Consider the following 17,786-nt stretch of genomic DNA (forward strand, 5'->3'; position numbering starts at 1 on the left):
TATGTTTTTTTTTTTTTTTTTTACGGAGACAATGGGCCAAATGAAATAAGACATGTTTTTAGTTCATTCCACTTTTTAGTCTAAGAGGGCATTTCTGATCAAAGTGTCTTGGAAGCCGAAAGAGATTTTATTTCAGCCACTTTCTTGAACTGTCTTTATCTTCACTTACAAAGCTTTTGGCTAATGACCAGATCTTTATCAAGGCTTAAATGAAGAGAAACAGGGAGGGAGCACATTACAGGCCCATGTGAGGGTTTTCTGTATATTAAAGGTCCCGTTTTTTGTGTTTTTTTTTTTAAGCTTTGATTGTGTTTACAGTGTGCAACATAACATGTGTTCATGTTTTGCGTGTAAAAAAAACACAGTATTTTTCACACAATTCACCTATCTGTGCATTCCGAGTAGTTTTGAGATATTGAGCTTCAAAGTTTTTGTGTTCCATTCGACTATGTAGATAGAACCTTATTGCTTTTTAAATAAAAAGTCCCATAATGTACACAACATTAAAAAATCGATCACATAATGTAAATACGTTGACACAGAATAAGAATATGTGAATAACTCAATTATGACAAAAATGTCAGATAGAAGCTTATAATTCCAAGGGGACGCGCTGTTTTCACTGTCATAAAAACGGGCTGATGACTTTCTTGTTCTATAAAGTCCCTCCTTCAGAAATATGTAACATGTCCCGATTGGGCCAGCGGTTCCTGTGTTATGATTCGACAGCAGCTGAGCGCACACGGCTCTCCTGCAAACGTGATTGGGCTAGTTTTGAGAAGCAAGTGGGCAGGAGCATGTGTTGCAGATGTAAATATAATCACTGGAGCGTTTTCTACTGACGAGATGCGCATGAAAATCGCATTCTATTTTTTTTGCACAGCCCTAACATCTAGTTATCAAAGCTAAACAGCGTTGCCCTTTGTGTAAAAAGTTACAGAAACTGTTAAACGCACCAATTTAAATAATAAAATACACTTACCGGTTGTGGTCCATAAACAACGCCTTCTCCAGACAAAGAGGGAACTGCTCCATCTTTCAAGAATAATCTTTGTGCGAATCCGGCATTAAACTGATTGAGATTGAGGAAGCTGTCCTCAGCAAAATGTGCTGCACATAGTTTTACATGTGGATTATAATTTTCGGGAACCGAGTTAAACATAAATTGTAACCATTAATCTCCAAGTACAGCGTTCCTGGGAAGCCCAAACAAAGGTGATTGGAGTCCGAGATGAAAATAACAGCGTTTTGACGACATGGCAATAAACACAAACACAGCTCTTTCTCTTCTCCATCGGAGCGCATCAAGACCACGCCCCCCTTTTGTGAATTAATGTGGGCGGAGGTTAGTCAAAAAATTGTTTTAGTGACGTCATTACTGCAGGAACTAGAAGGATGTAGTCCAAACGGGTCGTTTTTTGTAGGCGAATTCTGTTAAATAAAATATCTCACTTGGCATTGAACTTTGAGCTTTAGAATTTTACAGATATTATTTATACTCTAACAACAACATTACACACTAACTAAAGTTTAAAACATGGGATCACAAAGAACGGGACCTTTAAACCTGTGCTCAATCAGACAAAGCACCAGGGGCACCCCACATGCTCCGTTTCTTATCTGTGTGTTTCTTATTTGTCCTTAGGTATTTATTTGCTTTCAAATTCTCACTTGTTACTTGAAATATTGAAACATAAGACGTAGCTGTCAGAGTGGGATAATGTAATAAATCCTAGAACATAAAAGGTATGATTTTGCTCACATTGAATTATTTTCGGTTTATTCAACACCCACATTCCCTGTCATCATTGTTCCACTTGCTGAGCATGATTTGCCAAACACCATATTGGACAGATTGCATCTCTCTGGTCTGAAAAATTTTGCCTTCACACTAAACAGCCTTTTTACTGGCATGAAGGACTTTTGTTTTTCAAAGCGTCAAACCTTGTTTCCTGAGAATGAAGCTTAAAGGAAACAAGCTTTTGAGGTCAGCAAGCAGTAACATAAGGACAGATGTACTTTACTGAGAGAGAAAATAACAGAAATAAACTGCTTATGTTTATATATACATATACAATCATGCGCATGCATGAAAGGCTGATGCCGAAGAAATTAACAAACAAAAATGCTAATAATTGTTCAATCCTAAATATCATTTAAATTCTAAATTGTGGCACCCACCATAAAAATAAAGGTTTCATAAGGGGGTTTCTATAACAATGCCACCAAAGAAAATATTTTTGGTTCTCCAAAGAACCTTTCAGAGACCAGTTCTTAAAAGAACCTCTTTTTTCTTGTTTTTTAGTGTAAAGAACATTTCAATTATCTGAATAACCTTCTTCCACTATAAATAACCTTTTTGAAATGGAAAGTTTCTATGGATGTTAAGTAGTGTTTCTGACAAATAATGAATACGATTGGCCCCTTACTTGCTCCTAGAAAGAGATTTCCCTGTGATCTGGATGACAAAGGTGTTGATAATACAAGATTAGTAGTTGGTTTAAACTGACAGGTTCATTGTGCTTAGTCCTTCACGCACTATATACTACATTGATATAGATCTTACTGTCTGTCAACATGCCTCTATCTGCCACCATATTTATCTCTACACATATTCCAAGACCTGTCACTTTGTGCATCAATTTAAATGTCTAAACAGCACAAGCATTGATTAAAAAGAGCAAAGTACAGAAGAAACACTGTACAGAAACAGAGTGGCTTTTTTACACCCATTTTGTTCCTAAAGTAGGTTGTTTAGCTCATGACATTAGCAGAAAGGTGCATGTCTTTTAATGCTCAAAACACCCATCTGAATTCCGTGAAATATTTTTGTAAAGATTTGAGACTATCACAGGTCATTGCTAGAATGAAAGAGCTTTAAAGTATCTTCAGTGTGTACTAAATTAGGTTATGATATAAAAATAGATGGTTTTCATCAAAAACATGTTTTTTGTTGTTGTTGTTCTTGTTGTTTGTTTGTTCTTTTAGTTATTATATTTAATTGTTTTGCAACCTTTTTGTTATTGCGATGTCTGCTTTTTGTAAACAGCAGTATATTTAATTCTCTTTTGAGCTCTGCATACTCCAATGTGTCATCCTTATGGTGTTTCTATGCAGATATATCTTCTCCATCATTTTGTCAGCTCTCAGTCAATGTCAGTGAAAGTCTAACTAACACACTGATGTTGGTGACTATCCAAATGTACATTTAAAGTGCTACAAATTTTCCCACAATCTGCATTGTTACAATGGTGTGACCAATTTAATGTGCATTTCACCTGTTATTTCTCCAGGCACCAGTATCTCACCTCTGATGAGGGTCGTTGTGCTTTGGTCTGTCTTCTCTTAGACAGTACGGGCTGGCTGTCAGTACGCTGTGTTCCAGAAAATGATTGCACTTGGTTCTCAAACAGACTCCATCAGCTACACCATCTGACACATGAGCAGGGTTTCATCTGCTTGCTGTAAACTTTTTTTGTTGTTGTTGTTGACATTTTATAACCCCCTTTGCTGTTATACACATAACTCTTTCCTTTCCTGCAAAAGACCATTATAAGAATTATTTTTAGCAGCACTTCCAGACCCATCACCCAAATCATCAAGTCATCAGAGAAAACCGTCATGCAAAAAAATCAAAGAAAAACATCTACCCTAAAAAAGTGCAAAGTTATAGAACAGCAACAAACAAATGATCTACATCAAGGTTTTAAAATCTACAATTACATCAAAGCTAAAATTACATCTGAAGTCAAACTATTCATTGCAAGAGGTTAAAGGTATAGTTCACCAAAATCATGACATTGCAGACATGTACAACTTTCTTCTGCTCTCTCTCGGTTCATTCCAAAATGGGCTTTCACAGCAATGCTAAAGATCCATTTTCAAGAACCAAAGAACATTTCAGTGAACAGTGCTTAAAATTATTATTATTATTATTTTCTGGTGGAGAACATTAACAATCTTAAGGACCCTTTTCCACTACAAATAACATTTTCTGAAATGGAAAGATTACATGTTAAAGATTTGTCATGTAACAATCAATGGCAATAATTAAAAAAATATATTTTTAAATGTAGCAAAATGTCCAAGTTGCTATTTTTGTAATAGTGCAATTGAATTGGGACCAGTGACATTTCACTGTGACAATGAGCCATTTTATTTTTCAAATATTTTCTGTCAGTTTCTTTGAATGCCTTATGTCATAAGACAAGAGTGAACAGGAAAATCTTAAAAACAAATATCACAAGAAACCTCACATAGCATGTGGTATATTTCACAGAACACTTATTAATGAATGAACTCTGAAAATCCATATTTGAAACGAAATTAGTTCTTATTTTCATAAAACATGCACAACCAGCATACGTAATGACACTTGAAACAAGGACCACTTCAAGAGCTGAAAGGCATCTTTGAAGAGAATGACTTTATGGTTACTGGGAAAAGAAATTAAGATATGGCTTTTTAAATCCTCTACTGTTTGACATTAAAATCATTGAAAGGTTCTCAAATCTCAGTTGCCTGTGAACAACTGGAGTAATTTCCCTAATTTTGTCAAACCATTTACTGCTTTGGTTCATGGTGACATTAAGACACTAGTCTGAATGACTTTAGTAATGGCAGCCAGTGATGTCTGCATAGGCAACATAGTTGAACACAAACATGAGTGAATGTGCAATTCATACAGGCATTGTTACTGTATATAATGTGATCTAATAAGCTTCTTTTCTTTTAAGAGATACTCCACCCCAAAATGAAAATTTTGCCATTAATCACTTATCCCCATGTCATTTTAAACCTGTAAAAGTTTTGTTCGTCTTTGGAACAAGATTGAAGATATTTTGGGTGAAAAGCAAGAGGATTGTGACTGTCCCATTGCCAGCCAAGTAAATGACACTGTCAAGGTCCAGAAAAGTATGAAAAGCATCGTCAGAATAGTCCATCTGCCATCAGTGGTTCAACTGTAATGTTATGAAGCGACGAGAATGCTTTTTGTACATAAAAAAAAAAAAAAAAAGATTTTTATTCAATAATAAGTCTCCTCTGTGTCTCTTCGCATCACCGTAGCACCATTCTGGAGAATATGAGCAGCTTACGCTCTTATGTGTCAGCCACCACAAGGATGTGTTTTCTACGTTTATTTTTGCTTTGATTTGAAAGAAAACAGTGCATCCTTGTGGCTCGGCTGACACAGAAGAGCGTTAAGCTGCCTGCGTTTTGCTCATATTTGAATATGAAGGAATATGAGGTTTATCTGCTGAAGTACAAAAGCTTAGGAGCAAATGAGCAAAACAGACATTGGTGGTTAATGGTTGAAAACAGAGGGATAACTTACAGTTTTAGTATTTGTGAAATGAACATCAAAATCTAATCAGCCTTGTCATAGAGAATACAGAAAGGTTCAAATAAAAGGTAAACACCACATTTGATTTGGTTAATGTTGGCATCCAGCTTGATTTTAAAGTCCTCATTGTCAACCCACTCATCATAAATACTGAAACTGTAAGAGAATCAATTTAAAAAACCACATCAGCCAGGGTCACAAACTGGCTGCTATTTTGCATGTAAACTGAAAAAAAAATTTCTTGTGCATGAGAGAAAAATACATACTAACAAAAAATTTAAACACTTAAAACATTGACAATAGTTAATTCCAAAAAGTTTAAAGATTTGGAGAAACAAAGGTTTAAAACAAAAAAAAACTGTGAACTGCATGTATTTAGTCATCACTGTCAAACCCATAATGACCTTCAACAATACATAAGCAAGAAAAAAGTGAATTTTATGAATATTTAGTGTCATGCTCCTAATTCCTCAGTCTGTGATGACTGTATGCCTCCCAAACCACTGGAAGTTTCCAATCCGGAATAGTTGATTGAATTAAAATAAATGACAATTCTGTGCCTGTAGGACAGAAATAAGAACAGAAGAAAAAAATATTAATGAAGCATGACCAAATAAAACAAAAGTAGTTTTGTCACTCTAGTCAAATCTGAGCCCTCCTTTTAAAATACCTTGATAAAAGTGAGAGAAAGTTTGTGTCCTCATTGTCCAAGTTGTCACACTAGTAATTCACCTCAGCATTCTGGAGTGGAGGAAACTAATAACACACTAGACCTCATGAGAGAACACAAGCAGTAACCCCTCCATAAGGCAATCCCAGCAGGAACAAGTGCCCCAACATCTCATGAGAAAATACACTGCCAAGAATAACCAAACCAGCAGGTGGTAAACCCCATTTTCCCACTCATAGCCCGGTCTTCAGTGACTGCTCCACAAACCTGCTCCTTTTATTTTTTCCTTCTTCTTGATTCATCTTCTAGCCCACTCTTTTTACTCTTCATTTTCTTTATTAATTTGTCCCTCTCAGCGTGAGATGTGCTGGATGTAGCAAAAATCTATTCCTCATCATCAAACCTCTAACAACAGAAGCTATGCAAATAAAATCTCTACTGACAGCAATTGTTCAAAGACTTTGTCTGCGAACAACCACAAAGTTTGTCTCTCGCTTCCCAATCTTCCTTAATGCAAAGCCGGCTTCAGTGAATGTGAGCAAATCGATCTCATTCAGAATGCAGAATTCTGCACAGCAATGGTGAGGTTTCAATAAAACCTCTGTCCATCCTTCATTCCCTCTTCATATAACATAAAAAAAACTGAAAGCAGTCTACTACAGCAGTTCCCTGTTAGAGTCAAATTGAAGTCTAAGGGCCAAAACCTGCCACAATGTGACGCAAGGCACAGTGCAATTGTGTTTGCTAGTTTCAGTCCAGCATGTCGTTTAATTAGCAATTGCTTTTGCGCCCATTTGTGCGCCCATGGGCGTGCTGGTCTAAAAAAAAAAGGTGTATTCAGGTGCATTGCTGGCGCATTGCTGTTTAAAGGAGCTGAAAATAGACTGCACCATAGACCAACTCAAACCTGGTCTGAAGTCTAAAGTCAATGGCACAATATATATATTTTTTTGTTATTTAAAGAGCGTAGGCTACATAAATATAAAATATTGTGTAGCCTACATAAATATAAAAATGTAATGATGGATAGTCATTGCATGTATTAGAATTAGGCTATTTGCAATTCAGCCTATTACTACTTATAATGATGAATGAAATTGTCTGCTTGTCCCGTAGATCGGTTTCTTTGCTTGAGAAGTGTTCAGTTTTTCCGCCAACAAATTCCGCCATTTAAATAGCAATCTGCCCTGGTGCAAGCGCATCTCGATCTTAAAGGGAATGGGAGAATGGGAGATGTCACACTGGTTTACTGAACGTTATGCCCATTACTTATTAAGAGAATAGGGACAACCCAAAAATGTGCCCAGGTGCACGAATATGGAGTCAATTTAACGCCGTATATATACGCAAAAAATGTACATTTTCCATGATGAAAATAAAGTTTTGCAAAAGAAAATTAAAGAATTGAGGAAAATAAATGAGCTTTTGGCAAACAAAAATTAAGAATTGCAAAACATAAATGAAACCGTGCGAAAGCAATGATTTTGCAATAGATATTTTCCATGGTCATATCTATTAATTTATATGCAACACTGCTTTTATTTTTCGTGTCAGTCTAGTTTGAGCTTGCGATACCATTTTTCCTTTGCGCTTCACTTTTCTGTGCGTCTATCTTTGTGGCACTGTTTTGACGTGGGGGCAGAGTCAGGGGACGGGGGCATGAACAACATGCCTCCCTGGAAGTGACCTCATCGCCCCGAGCCGCAGCTCACTGATCCAGGTCCTGTCATGATGAGAAGAGACTTTCGAGTGGATCATTTCTTTTTATTAAATAGCATTAAAACATTCATGTTTTCGTTTTATTTACTTTATTAACAAATGTATGTGTATTAGCAGCGTTGGCTCAAGTTAAAGAAGTTGTTAACATGAACATATGCTGTTTATTTCTCTTGATGTGCACACTTTTATAGCATTAAAATGTGTATTGTTTCATTTGGTTAACTGCAAGTGTTTGTTTAAAATCTCTTAACTTGTGGGAGGACGTCCCTTGACTCCGCCCCCACGTCAAAACAGTGCCACAAAGATAGACGTGCAGAAAAGTGAAGCGCAAAGGAAAAACGCTATCGCAAGCTCAAACTAGACTGACACACAAAATAAAAGCAGCGTTGCAGATAAATTAATAGATATGACCATGGAAACTATGTATTGCAAAATCATTGCTTTCGCTCTGTTTCATTTATGTTTTGCAATTCTTAATTTTTGTTTGCAAAAAGCAAATTTATTTTCCTCAATACTTTAATTTTCGTTTGCAAAACTATTTTCTTTTGCAAAACATAAATTTTGTGCGTACATTATTGTTAAAATAGGGCCCTAAATCTTTTGTTGGACATGCACCACATAGGTAGCCTACTGAAACCTTTTTCCACTGGTCAAAACTGTGCACATTTAAAAATAAATAAGAAAATAGAAAGATTATGATTATGCAAGCTAGACAATACTGTATATATGCTATAATTTGGAAGCTAAAGCCATGGAAATACAGAAATCCAGCAGGTCAAATTCACAGTAATGCTGGAAGTATTGGAGAACAACCTTCAAAAAGTGGCAGCAGGGGAATTTATGGAGTTAGAAATGTGTCTTTATTGCATGCGAGAAAATAAAAGATCTGAGAGAAAAAAAAAAGTTTGAGAGAAAAAGTTATCACACTGATAGCAAAAAAACATTTCATGAGAGAAAAAAGAATATTTGAGAGAAAAAGTTTTCATGCCAATAGCAAAAAATAATAATATTTGAGACTAAAAAAAGTTTTGAGAGAAAGTATTTTCTCATAGAACATAAAAAATATACATTTGAAAATTTTAAAATGATTTATGAGAAAAAAAATCTCTCTCAAAATACTTTGAAAAAAAAACTCTCAAATATATATTTTTTGCTATCAGTGTGAAAATATTTTCTCAAAAAAAAAAAAAGTGTTTCTCTCGAAACGCTTTTCTTTGCTCTTGATGCAATTTCTTGCTCTCGTGTCAGGATTTTGCTTTCACTGTGAGAATTGTGTCATGGGCGGGGCCACGTTCCTATTGGCCAGTCGGGTGAGCATCGTCTTGTCTTGGGAGTCGAACTGAATCATTACACCACTGTTCGGTTCACCTGCATAGAGGCCGCCTCTGCCTTATGGATAGTTAAGTTGAGCACGGACATATGACACTCCAATGTTTGGGTAAGATGATGACACACAGCTGGCTGAGCAAGTTCAGTATCACTGAAGATTAAACATTAAAAAATAGCACTCATATTCATGAATGAATGTGTATTATATTATTTGCTTGCTAATCGCTAGTAAAGCTAACCAGCCATCATGCTAGGTAAACTTGCAAACTCACCTGGTTTATACTATGTTTAAATCAAATGCCAAATTAATGTTTTGATTTAGATAGTTTCACGCCTTATTTGAGTAGTGAGCTAGTTTCTACCTTTGCACTTGCTAGCCTCAAAGCACCTGAAGAGTAACTGCTTGTTCATACAACCTCCCGTACAACTTTCAACTAACGTTAGTATGCATGGAAGGTGGCAACCCTACAACTAGCTAACGTTAGACAGTGATTGATATACCGTTTGAAAGTGTCCCACCTAGTTTTGTTTAAAATAGTCTTTGTATGGTTGTTGCACTACATGTTTAGCTACACTGCATGTATAGCTCGCAAACCCAGCTACACAGGGCTTATTCTAAATATTTTTTACCATCTAGCCGAGGTCTAGAGCTGACAAGGTAAATTGCAGGTCTAGGACTAACTCTTACATTAGCAACCCACAAATATGTTTGTGCCTGTACTGTAATGGTAATTATTTTTTCTTTTAAATCCCAGCATGGAAAACCAACCACAGGTAAGCCATTGAAAATTATTTTTAGTTAAGTACATTGGAGCAAGATAGTTATTTTAAATATGTTTGTACATCTAAACTAAAATCCCTTTCCAGTTAAATTCAGCTGAGACACAGGAGAGGGCACGGCAGCTACTCGCCCTGATTTCTTCAGTAATTCCTCCTCAAGAACAGCGACAGGGCAGTCAGTGTGAAACGGCCAATTCCTCCAGGCCCACAGGAAGTCAGATTGCGCACAGCTCCGTCCAATATGAAATGGCCAGGTAGACGTCTGACAGACACAGACCTGCCATCAGACATTTTGTTGGTTCTAGAACCAATTAGTTAATTTGACACCATAGATTTAGAACACCAATTGTTATTATTAGAACACTAAATCTATGGTTTTTAATTAACTTATTAGTTATAGTACCATTGAGAAACCAGTCCAGATGACATAATCTGGACTGGTTTTGGCGTGGGAAAATATAAAATGTTCTAGGCAATGGTTACACTGACGACGATTATACAAAGCCTACACAAATAATTTTGTGTAGGCGCGATGGCGCTCTTACTCAATTTATAAATCAGCGATTTCAGGCCCAAACATAAATGATCACACACATCTAATCTTTCCTAACAATCCGCTATCTCCGCAGACAGGGGGAGGGTGTTGTGAGGTTTTGCGCTCGTGTTCTCCGACTTCGTGTGCAGCCGTGCACGAGCCCCTGTCAGTGATTGGTTGGAACACTATTTATTTTGGTTTTGAGTGGTTGGTGAAACCAATTGTTTTGTTTAGATGAATGTGATCACTTCATCAGCTTTTTGCTTAAAATTTAATATTTTTCAATAAAAATAGCCATTTTAAGAGGTATATATATATGAGGATTAAATGTTTTTTTCTGTTCCTTCATTTGATATATTTGTATGTTGACAATTTTTTTTCAGTCTTTATTGTTTTTTTTTTAGTAATGTCTGAAGTACCTTTAATCTTTGTTTTTCCAATTATACAGGTCCTTCCCTGGATTGTTCCGGAATGGTAGAAAACGGCCATCAACCAGTGTATCATCCCGCTTTGCATCATTGAGTAACAAAAAATGGAAACCTTTTGATTTGAGCATTTTTCTACTTTCATCCAATGACGAACTGACTCCACTTCCATCAGATGAACTGGCCTTCATGCAGGCTGGATTGGGAAAGAGGACGGTTTCTCTTGACCGTGATCTAACACATGTAGAGGTATGCGGAAGTGATCACATTGTAGTTCTGTAGTAGTAAATATCATTTTTATCCCTTAAATGTGGACACTCTGTTCAGGGTGACATTGAAAATGTCCTCACTGTTTAACTAAATTCAATCGCTGTCTAAATAATATTTTATTTATTATGTAGTTGTCAAGGCTATTGCAGGCCACCTACCCAAAAATGGTGGAGCTGCAGGACCGGTGGCTGCTTTACAAAGCAGGAGGTAATGTAAAAATACTTAAATTGACACTTCATTTATGAAAAATAGGTAATGCAACAGAGAATGTTAACATACATCTGGGTCCTCAACTCCCTTATTACCTCTCCTTCACCTCGTCACTAGCTGATGTGTGGTGAGCGTTCATCCAGGTGGGAGCTACACATTGGTTGTGATGTGCCACCCCCCTCGTCTTGAGCACCTCAAACTTCTTATTGATGGAACACTATTTAAATGCTATATTATTTGTTATTCCACATATCCATTTTTTCAATCATGTTTAATTTTACCAGGTGGAAATGGGAGGAGAAAAATGTCCGCAATCCCCTTGGAGGCTGAGGGCTACACTGGTGCTATGCTCCGGAAAGTTTCAGGTGGTGGGAAAAGCACTCTTTACATAGTGCCTCTTCAGGATGAGTTGGACCTCTCACCACTCCCAGCAAACGCTCCAGAGTTTGCTTTGATGCCCAAGGCCAGCTGCAAGCACTGTTTTGCAGAGATGCCTCTCCAAATGTTGGCTCTACATGACTGTAAATGTGCTAGCCACACCAGCCCAGACTTGGAGGTTAACTTTTTTTCTAGAATTTGGGATATTAAATGTCTAAAATTAACTGTGTATGGATATCTTAAACTTGAAATGTGCTTTAATCTTATAGATTATCTCTGATGATGATGACGATGATGTCCAATTTCCTGAAGTTTTGCAAACTCCAGTGCCAGTGCAGATGACTGAAGAGGACCACTGCCCTCAGCAGGTGGAGTAACTGTTACATATCTAGCCATTTTTGAAACGTTGTCTCCTATGTAGGAGATGTTAATGCCTTGTATTTATTACTTTTGTTTGTACTGAACTGTCCTGTGATTGTAAGTAGCAAGATACTAGAATTTCTTCACAGAGATAAATACGGTGTCTCTCTGTCCATTCAGAAAGGGGATGTCCAGTGTCCTATATGTGGCATATCCTTCCCAGTCCTGCTTATCGAGGAACATGCTAGCCATTGTGGCCAAAGGTAATGGTTACCTATTTCTTCAAGCTCTGTCTTCTTCTGCGGGGAGAGGGGTGGGGTGTCTTGCTGTGTGCCCTCAGGATGTTGTATGTATTGCTTTAATTATTTAATTATTTTTTGTTGAATGATATGGGGATAGCTGATATGGACTTGATTTGTAAATACATTAATGCCTTTTATTCTTATAGAACTGAGGACACAACCTCACCTGAGAGGGAACTCCATCCTGAGACAGATGATATCTCATGGTAAGTCCCTTTTTATTCATGTAGCTTGCAAGGGATTGTTCACTCCAAAATGAAAATGCACCCATTACCTAGACACCCTTTTGCGAATGGAACTGCCTTAACCTGCCTTTCCATGGACACAATGTAAGGAAAACAGGTCAATTTAGCTCAAAGGGAATCATTTAAGATTTAACGGGGATTTGAACAGAATCACTGTTTCACGGCTGATCACTGAACAAGCCGTTTAACATCAAATCTGCACTGGATATTAATATCCAAAGTATAGTGAAAACACTATCAATTAGCACAATAACAAGATCGGCAGTTTAAGACATTAACTTGTAAGCACAAAACACAAGATACTTCTCTTTTCAATATGAATAAGGCTTTATTAGATAAATCTAAGACATATAAACTAATCTAACACATAAACGCACGCACTCACACATTCACACAAGTTGCAGGAAGATAGAAAGTTAGGAAAGAATGAGTTTAAGAGAATGAAAATGTGAAATCCCAAGTTTACAGCAAAATATGAAATTGCATAGACATGAACAACCATCAGTCACTTAATTAACCCTCGCATTGAGTTCATCAATTAGGTTAAAATTATATTAGATTCACCAGTTCAGCTCAGAGTCTGGAGGTACGTTACTTACCTGCCTGTGTAACAGGGATTCCCTTTTGCTGTCGCTGAAAAGGGAGTTTCCCGAGGTTGCTGATTGCCTGGAAGTTCAGTAGTCGTTGAAGTGACATCTTGGGAAGCCCGTGGTTGGGCGTTGGATGACGATGCAGAGTTGTGGGCTGGTTAAAGTTTCAGACGGGCACGCGAGGTCAGACTCGGAGACACAGCATTACAAAACTTAACTCAGAACACAAAACTCTCAAACGGAAAAGAAAAGGAACTAAAGTAAAAGAATAGAAGTAAAGTTTGACGAGACTAGGTGGTGTTTCTTCTCATCGTGGCTAAGTAGCAGCAGGCGTGCAGGCCGAAGCACGCTGGAACGGCGCTCGAAGAACGCTAAAAGTGATGACAAAGCATGACTAAAAGCAGAAGCTGAAATGCCAAAGCTTAAAAGCAAAAAGCAGGCTAAAAGCAAAATCTGATGGTGTCCTGTGTATTTAAACTGGCCTTTTGGCCACACCTCAAATGTTGTCTTGACCAATTAGATATTGTCTTTGCTCGGGGTGTTGCGATGTTTGTCCTACCCATTCATAAATCATATGTTATCTTATCTATCACGTGGTCCGAATTTTTCCGCTCTTGCAGGGTATAATTTTGGACATGATTCCTATGATAAGAATATGATACATTTGACAAATAACTGATGGTCAGAAATGTTTCAAGCAAGAAGATTCGAACATGCATACTAAACATGAATATGAATACTTAAACTATTCAATAATTATTAAGAAGACATACACAATAAGTGATTAGAAACATGATTTCATAAATGATATGGAGTTGAGCAATGGACTGATATTCATTTATAAGTCTTTTTGAGTTCATCTTGGTGCAACTACATCTATAAACGACAGTTCCTGTGCCATTCTCTGACATAAGGATGTTCTGTGAAGACCAGAGGTTAAAAGGTCCCCTTAGGAATTTCAGTCTGGTTCTGCTAGGTGGGGGAAGTCAATCCAACGATCTTGTTTACTCTCATGGGTTTAGATGTGATGGTCAGGCTGTGCATCTCTTTGACTATCAATCTTGATTACTTGTCCCAAATTTGACAATCTCTTCTCTGAATTGAAATTGTCAATAATTGTTCTAATGGTGTTAATGTTGAAAGCTGTTCTGTGAAAGAGTTGGTTGGTTATCTTGCTTCAGACTGTGGTGCTAGGAGTTGATTTACAACATCCTGTTGCCTTTCTGTGGAATTCGGCTCCTCATGTTTCAACCATGCTCCTGATCAAATCTTTAATTTGTCTGGTTCGGGTCAGATACGCTACACAAGGGTAACTAGATAATGGTTGAATTTTAATTTTGGTGAGACCTCTACCTTACTGTATTTGTATACAATGAGAGGGTTATTCAGATGTGGTATTTTTCACAGTGAGGAAGATGTGATCATGTGGCTCAAATCAAAAGTGGATACCAGCAAGACCTTTGAGCTCTGTGTGTCTCGAGATAATATGTTTGAAAGAGGTCTGAAGTTATGGAAGCGCAACAAAAAGGCTACACCAATTAATCCCTTGCGGATCAAATTCCTTGGAGAGGCGGGGATTGATACAGGGGCCCTTAGAAAAGAGTTTCTGACCAGTGAGTAGTGGCCATTCATTAGTTACTTTTAAAAAGGGAAAAGCATTTAAAAACCAATTTGATGATATTATACAGTATAACATTTGTGGTGTCTTGTCTGATGATTTTAATTGTTTTGTTGTTGATTTTAAGCAATGGTATCTGGGATTGAGCAGCGCCTTTTTGAAGGTGTGAAGTCCAAAATGCCCAAATATTCTGTGAATGACTTTGATGAAGAGCTCTTCAGGTAGGTGATTTGCAGTGATGGGATTTGATGGAAAGGGAAAGCCTAGTGATTTAAAAAAGCCAGAAGTTATTTGTCTTTCTGTATTTACTCCCATGTTCTCTTTTATAGGATTGCGGGTGAAATCTTTGCTACAAGCATTGCCCAAGGTGGACCTGCACCACGTTTCCTCCAGCGGTGGTGCTACAACTTTCTAGTATCTGGCAAGCTCTCATTGGATCAAGTCCGGGACCCGAGCTTATCACCGCTAATAACAACAGTGTGTTTAAATTTTAGGACTGACTGGATTATAAAACAGTTTTAGATGTTTTGATTATTGTGTTATACAATTAAAGTTCACCAAACTATCCTCGATAATTATATTACAGTTGAATCAGCTCTTTGTAAACTTTTTTTCTTAATCTGATTTAAGGTTGCAGAGGCGTCCGACATGACTGACTACATTGCAGACATTATGGATTGTGGCTATACTGGCAAGATCGACATGGAACACAAAGAGAACATTCTAAGGTAGGCGCACTGTAAAGAATAGTTATGTGGATATAACTCTCTGACAAAGGGAACGTTTGCTTGCCCTTGGAGATTAATAATTTTTGATTTCGTTGTATTCAGAGCAATCGGTCTGCATGTCATGACAAAAAGAATGCCCATGCTTCAGCAACTCCGTGAGGGCTTGGACCTCTACGGCTTCTCCCAAGTGATGCAGGCAAAGACGGAAGAGTGCCGCAGTCTGTTCGTCGCCGGAGACGACGAGTCGGTATGCTGTCCAATAGTGTTCTATAGCATAGTTGTAGGTCATGGTATTTCCTTCATGAAAAAAGAGGAAAGAGACTGCTGCATTCATTCCTCAGGTAAAATTAACGAAAAACAATTAAGTTGCTCATTAGAGTCATGGGGAGGTATCCAAGGGGAATAAGAAAAATATGGTCCAAGGCAGCTCTTCAAGAATGTTTAAAATGGCTTTATTTTGATGATGTAAGCCACATGAAATTAAAGCGTTATACACTTTCTTGAAGAGCTGCCTTGGACCATCTCTTTATTATACCATGGTATGTCCTTTCTTCCTTCTGCTCCTTCTTCGGGTACTTTTAGAAGAATGTAATGAGTTTCATTATGTTTTGATCATAGGTGGACTCTTATTACATCACTTCCCATCTGGCGCCGGTGATGAGCGAAAGGGGCTGCAACAAGCACCACAAGGAGACCCAGATCCTTGAACACTTTCAAGACTTCCTGCACGAGCTGGAAGGTATGTCTACAACTAGTCATTGAAAGTGTTGATTGTGATTTTAAGATTTCCACTCTAGGGGTCTGCAGTGTTGCGGTGATCGAAGTATCAGGTGTCTGATGCAGCTGCCCACCAGAGACCAGGATTCAATTCCCGGTCCCGCCACATTTCAAATATGTCTGGATTCCATAGGGTAGTCATATTTGGGCCGCCACTCAAGACGGTGTTTAGTTTAATTTTGGCATGAGTGTTTGTGACTCCACTGCAACCCAGTCTGGTGTTTTATTTACCGTGTTAAAATGCTTTAATGAGAATTAAATCATATGTAAGCCTGTAATACTCACTTGAGTTTTTTTTTTCTAGTTGCTGAACCAGATGCCACGTCTGAAGACATCACAACTGTACCCTCAGTGATGCAGTGGATTACGGGTCAAGCCCACAGACATCTTCTTCTTTCTGATCGCCAGAACTTCAAGATCACAGTGAAGTTTGACCATGACTGTCACAAGATGCCTAACCACACAATCTGTTATCCAACAGTTAGCGCTTGCACAGACACCATAACATTCCCTGTTGCACACATGTCAGACTATGAGTCTTTCAAAAACGTCATGACAACAGCCATTAAATACGGTGCAGGATTTGATAGAGCATGATGCATTGTGTTTCATGTGTGTAAGCCCACATGTTATATCCTCGAATATGTCCGGATTCCACAGGGGAGTTGTGAACTTGCATAGCATGGTCTTAACATACTGTTCGTGGTAAAATTTGACCAATTTTAACATTTGTGAGGGTTAAAGGTTGTATCAGTGATTTCAGGCCCAAACATAAATGATCACATTCATCTAATCTTTCCTAATGATCCGCTGGCTGCCCGCCCCATAAGCATGCTGTCAAAAAAACGAGCGCGCGTGCATGTGTGCACATCTCAGAGCCTAGGCTGCCTACAGAGACGTGTTTTTTGGACGGCATGCTTATGGGGCGGGCAGCCAGCGGATCATTAGGAAAGATTAGATTAATGTGATCATTTATGTTTGGGCCTGAAATCACTGATACAACCTATAATCTATTGTGTTTTTAGTTGTCATATTGTAAGACACCCACGTTGCTTTTTGTTTAAAATTTCATTCACAAGAGAAATTAACCAGAAAAAATTGTGACATCAGCAAACCTTGAGGATTTTTTGGAAATCTGTTCTTGGTGATTTACAGTATAATGTATTGTTCCAGATATGCTTCTGTTCGTTTGGGAAGTATTTTATCATTCCTAGACTTATGGTCTTTTGATAGATTTTAAAGATCATTATAGTTGATGCTACTGTGTGAGTGAGGTTCGAGTAATGTAGTTGACTTGAAGTTATGCCAGCACATTTTCTGTTCTTGTGCAAGGCTGTCCTCTGACATTCATGTAAAAGGACATTTTCTGTTTTCAAGGACTATAAACCACAATGTTACTACACATATTTGCCTTTTGTCTGCAAAACCATACACATCTTTGTTTCTAATAGAGAAAATGGATAAATATGTATAATAAACCGTTTGGACCACTGGCCATCATTGGGT

General features: G+C 37.7%; 1 protein-coding gene across 3 annotated transcripts; it reads left to right on the forward strand.

Annotated features, from left to right (window-relative positions):
• The first annotated feature begins 8,885 nt into the window (after positions 1 to 8,885).
• On the forward strand, positions 8,886 to 17,775 carry LOC128016648 (uncharacterized). Of its 3 annotated transcripts, XM_052601320.1 has the most exons (16): positions 8,886 to 9,171; positions 9,818 to 9,836; positions 9,930 to 10,096; positions 10,826 to 11,051; positions 11,204 to 11,279; positions 11,567 to 11,838; positions 11,930 to 12,028; positions 12,201 to 12,283; positions 12,469 to 12,528; positions 14,565 to 14,770; positions 14,903 to 14,996; positions 15,105 to 15,252; positions 15,406 to 15,503; positions 15,606 to 15,750; positions 16,122 to 16,242; positions 16,585 to 17,775. In XM_052601320.1, exons 1-16 carry the CDS (start codon positions 9,164 to 9,166, stop codon positions 16,875 to 16,877), a joined length of 2,115 nt encoding a protein of 704 aa, XP_052457280.1. In that variant the 5' UTR covers positions 8,886 to 9,163; the 3' UTR covers positions 16,878 to 17,775. The 3 variants fall into 3 exon arrangements, with proteins under 3 accessions (XP_052457280.1, XP_052457288.1, XP_052457297.1); XM_052601328.1 differs by lacking the exon at positions 9,930 to 10,096 and having other exon boundaries at positions 8,889 to 9,171; XM_052601337.1 differs by lacking the exons at positions 9,818 to 9,836; positions 9,930 to 10,096 and having other exon boundaries at positions 8,889 to 9,171.
• The last annotated feature ends 11 nt before the right edge of the window (positions 17,776 to 17,786 follow it).

Source organism: Carassius gibelio, chromosome A1 (genome assembly GCF_023724105.1).
Source record: "Carassius gibelio isolate Cgi1373 ecotype wild population from Czech Republic chromosome A1, carGib1.2-hapl.c, whole genome shotgun sequence".
NCBI classification, from domain to species: domain Eukaryota; kingdom Metazoa; phylum Chordata; class Actinopteri; order Cypriniformes; family Cyprinidae; genus Carassius; species Carassius gibelio.

What these genes read in the sequence shown, in the direction of transcription:
- LOC128016648 (XM_052601320.1), top strand. An exon ending in TCGCCGGAGACGACGAGTCG is followed by an intron (nt 15,751 to 16,121) that starts GTATGCTGTCCA and finishes TTTTGATCATAG; the next exon opens with GTGGACTCTTATTACATCAC. An exon ending in CTTCCTGCACGAGCTGGAAG is followed by an intron (nt 16,243 to 16,584) that starts GTATGTCTACAA and finishes TTTTTTTTCTAG; the next exon opens with TTGCTGAACCAGATGCCACG.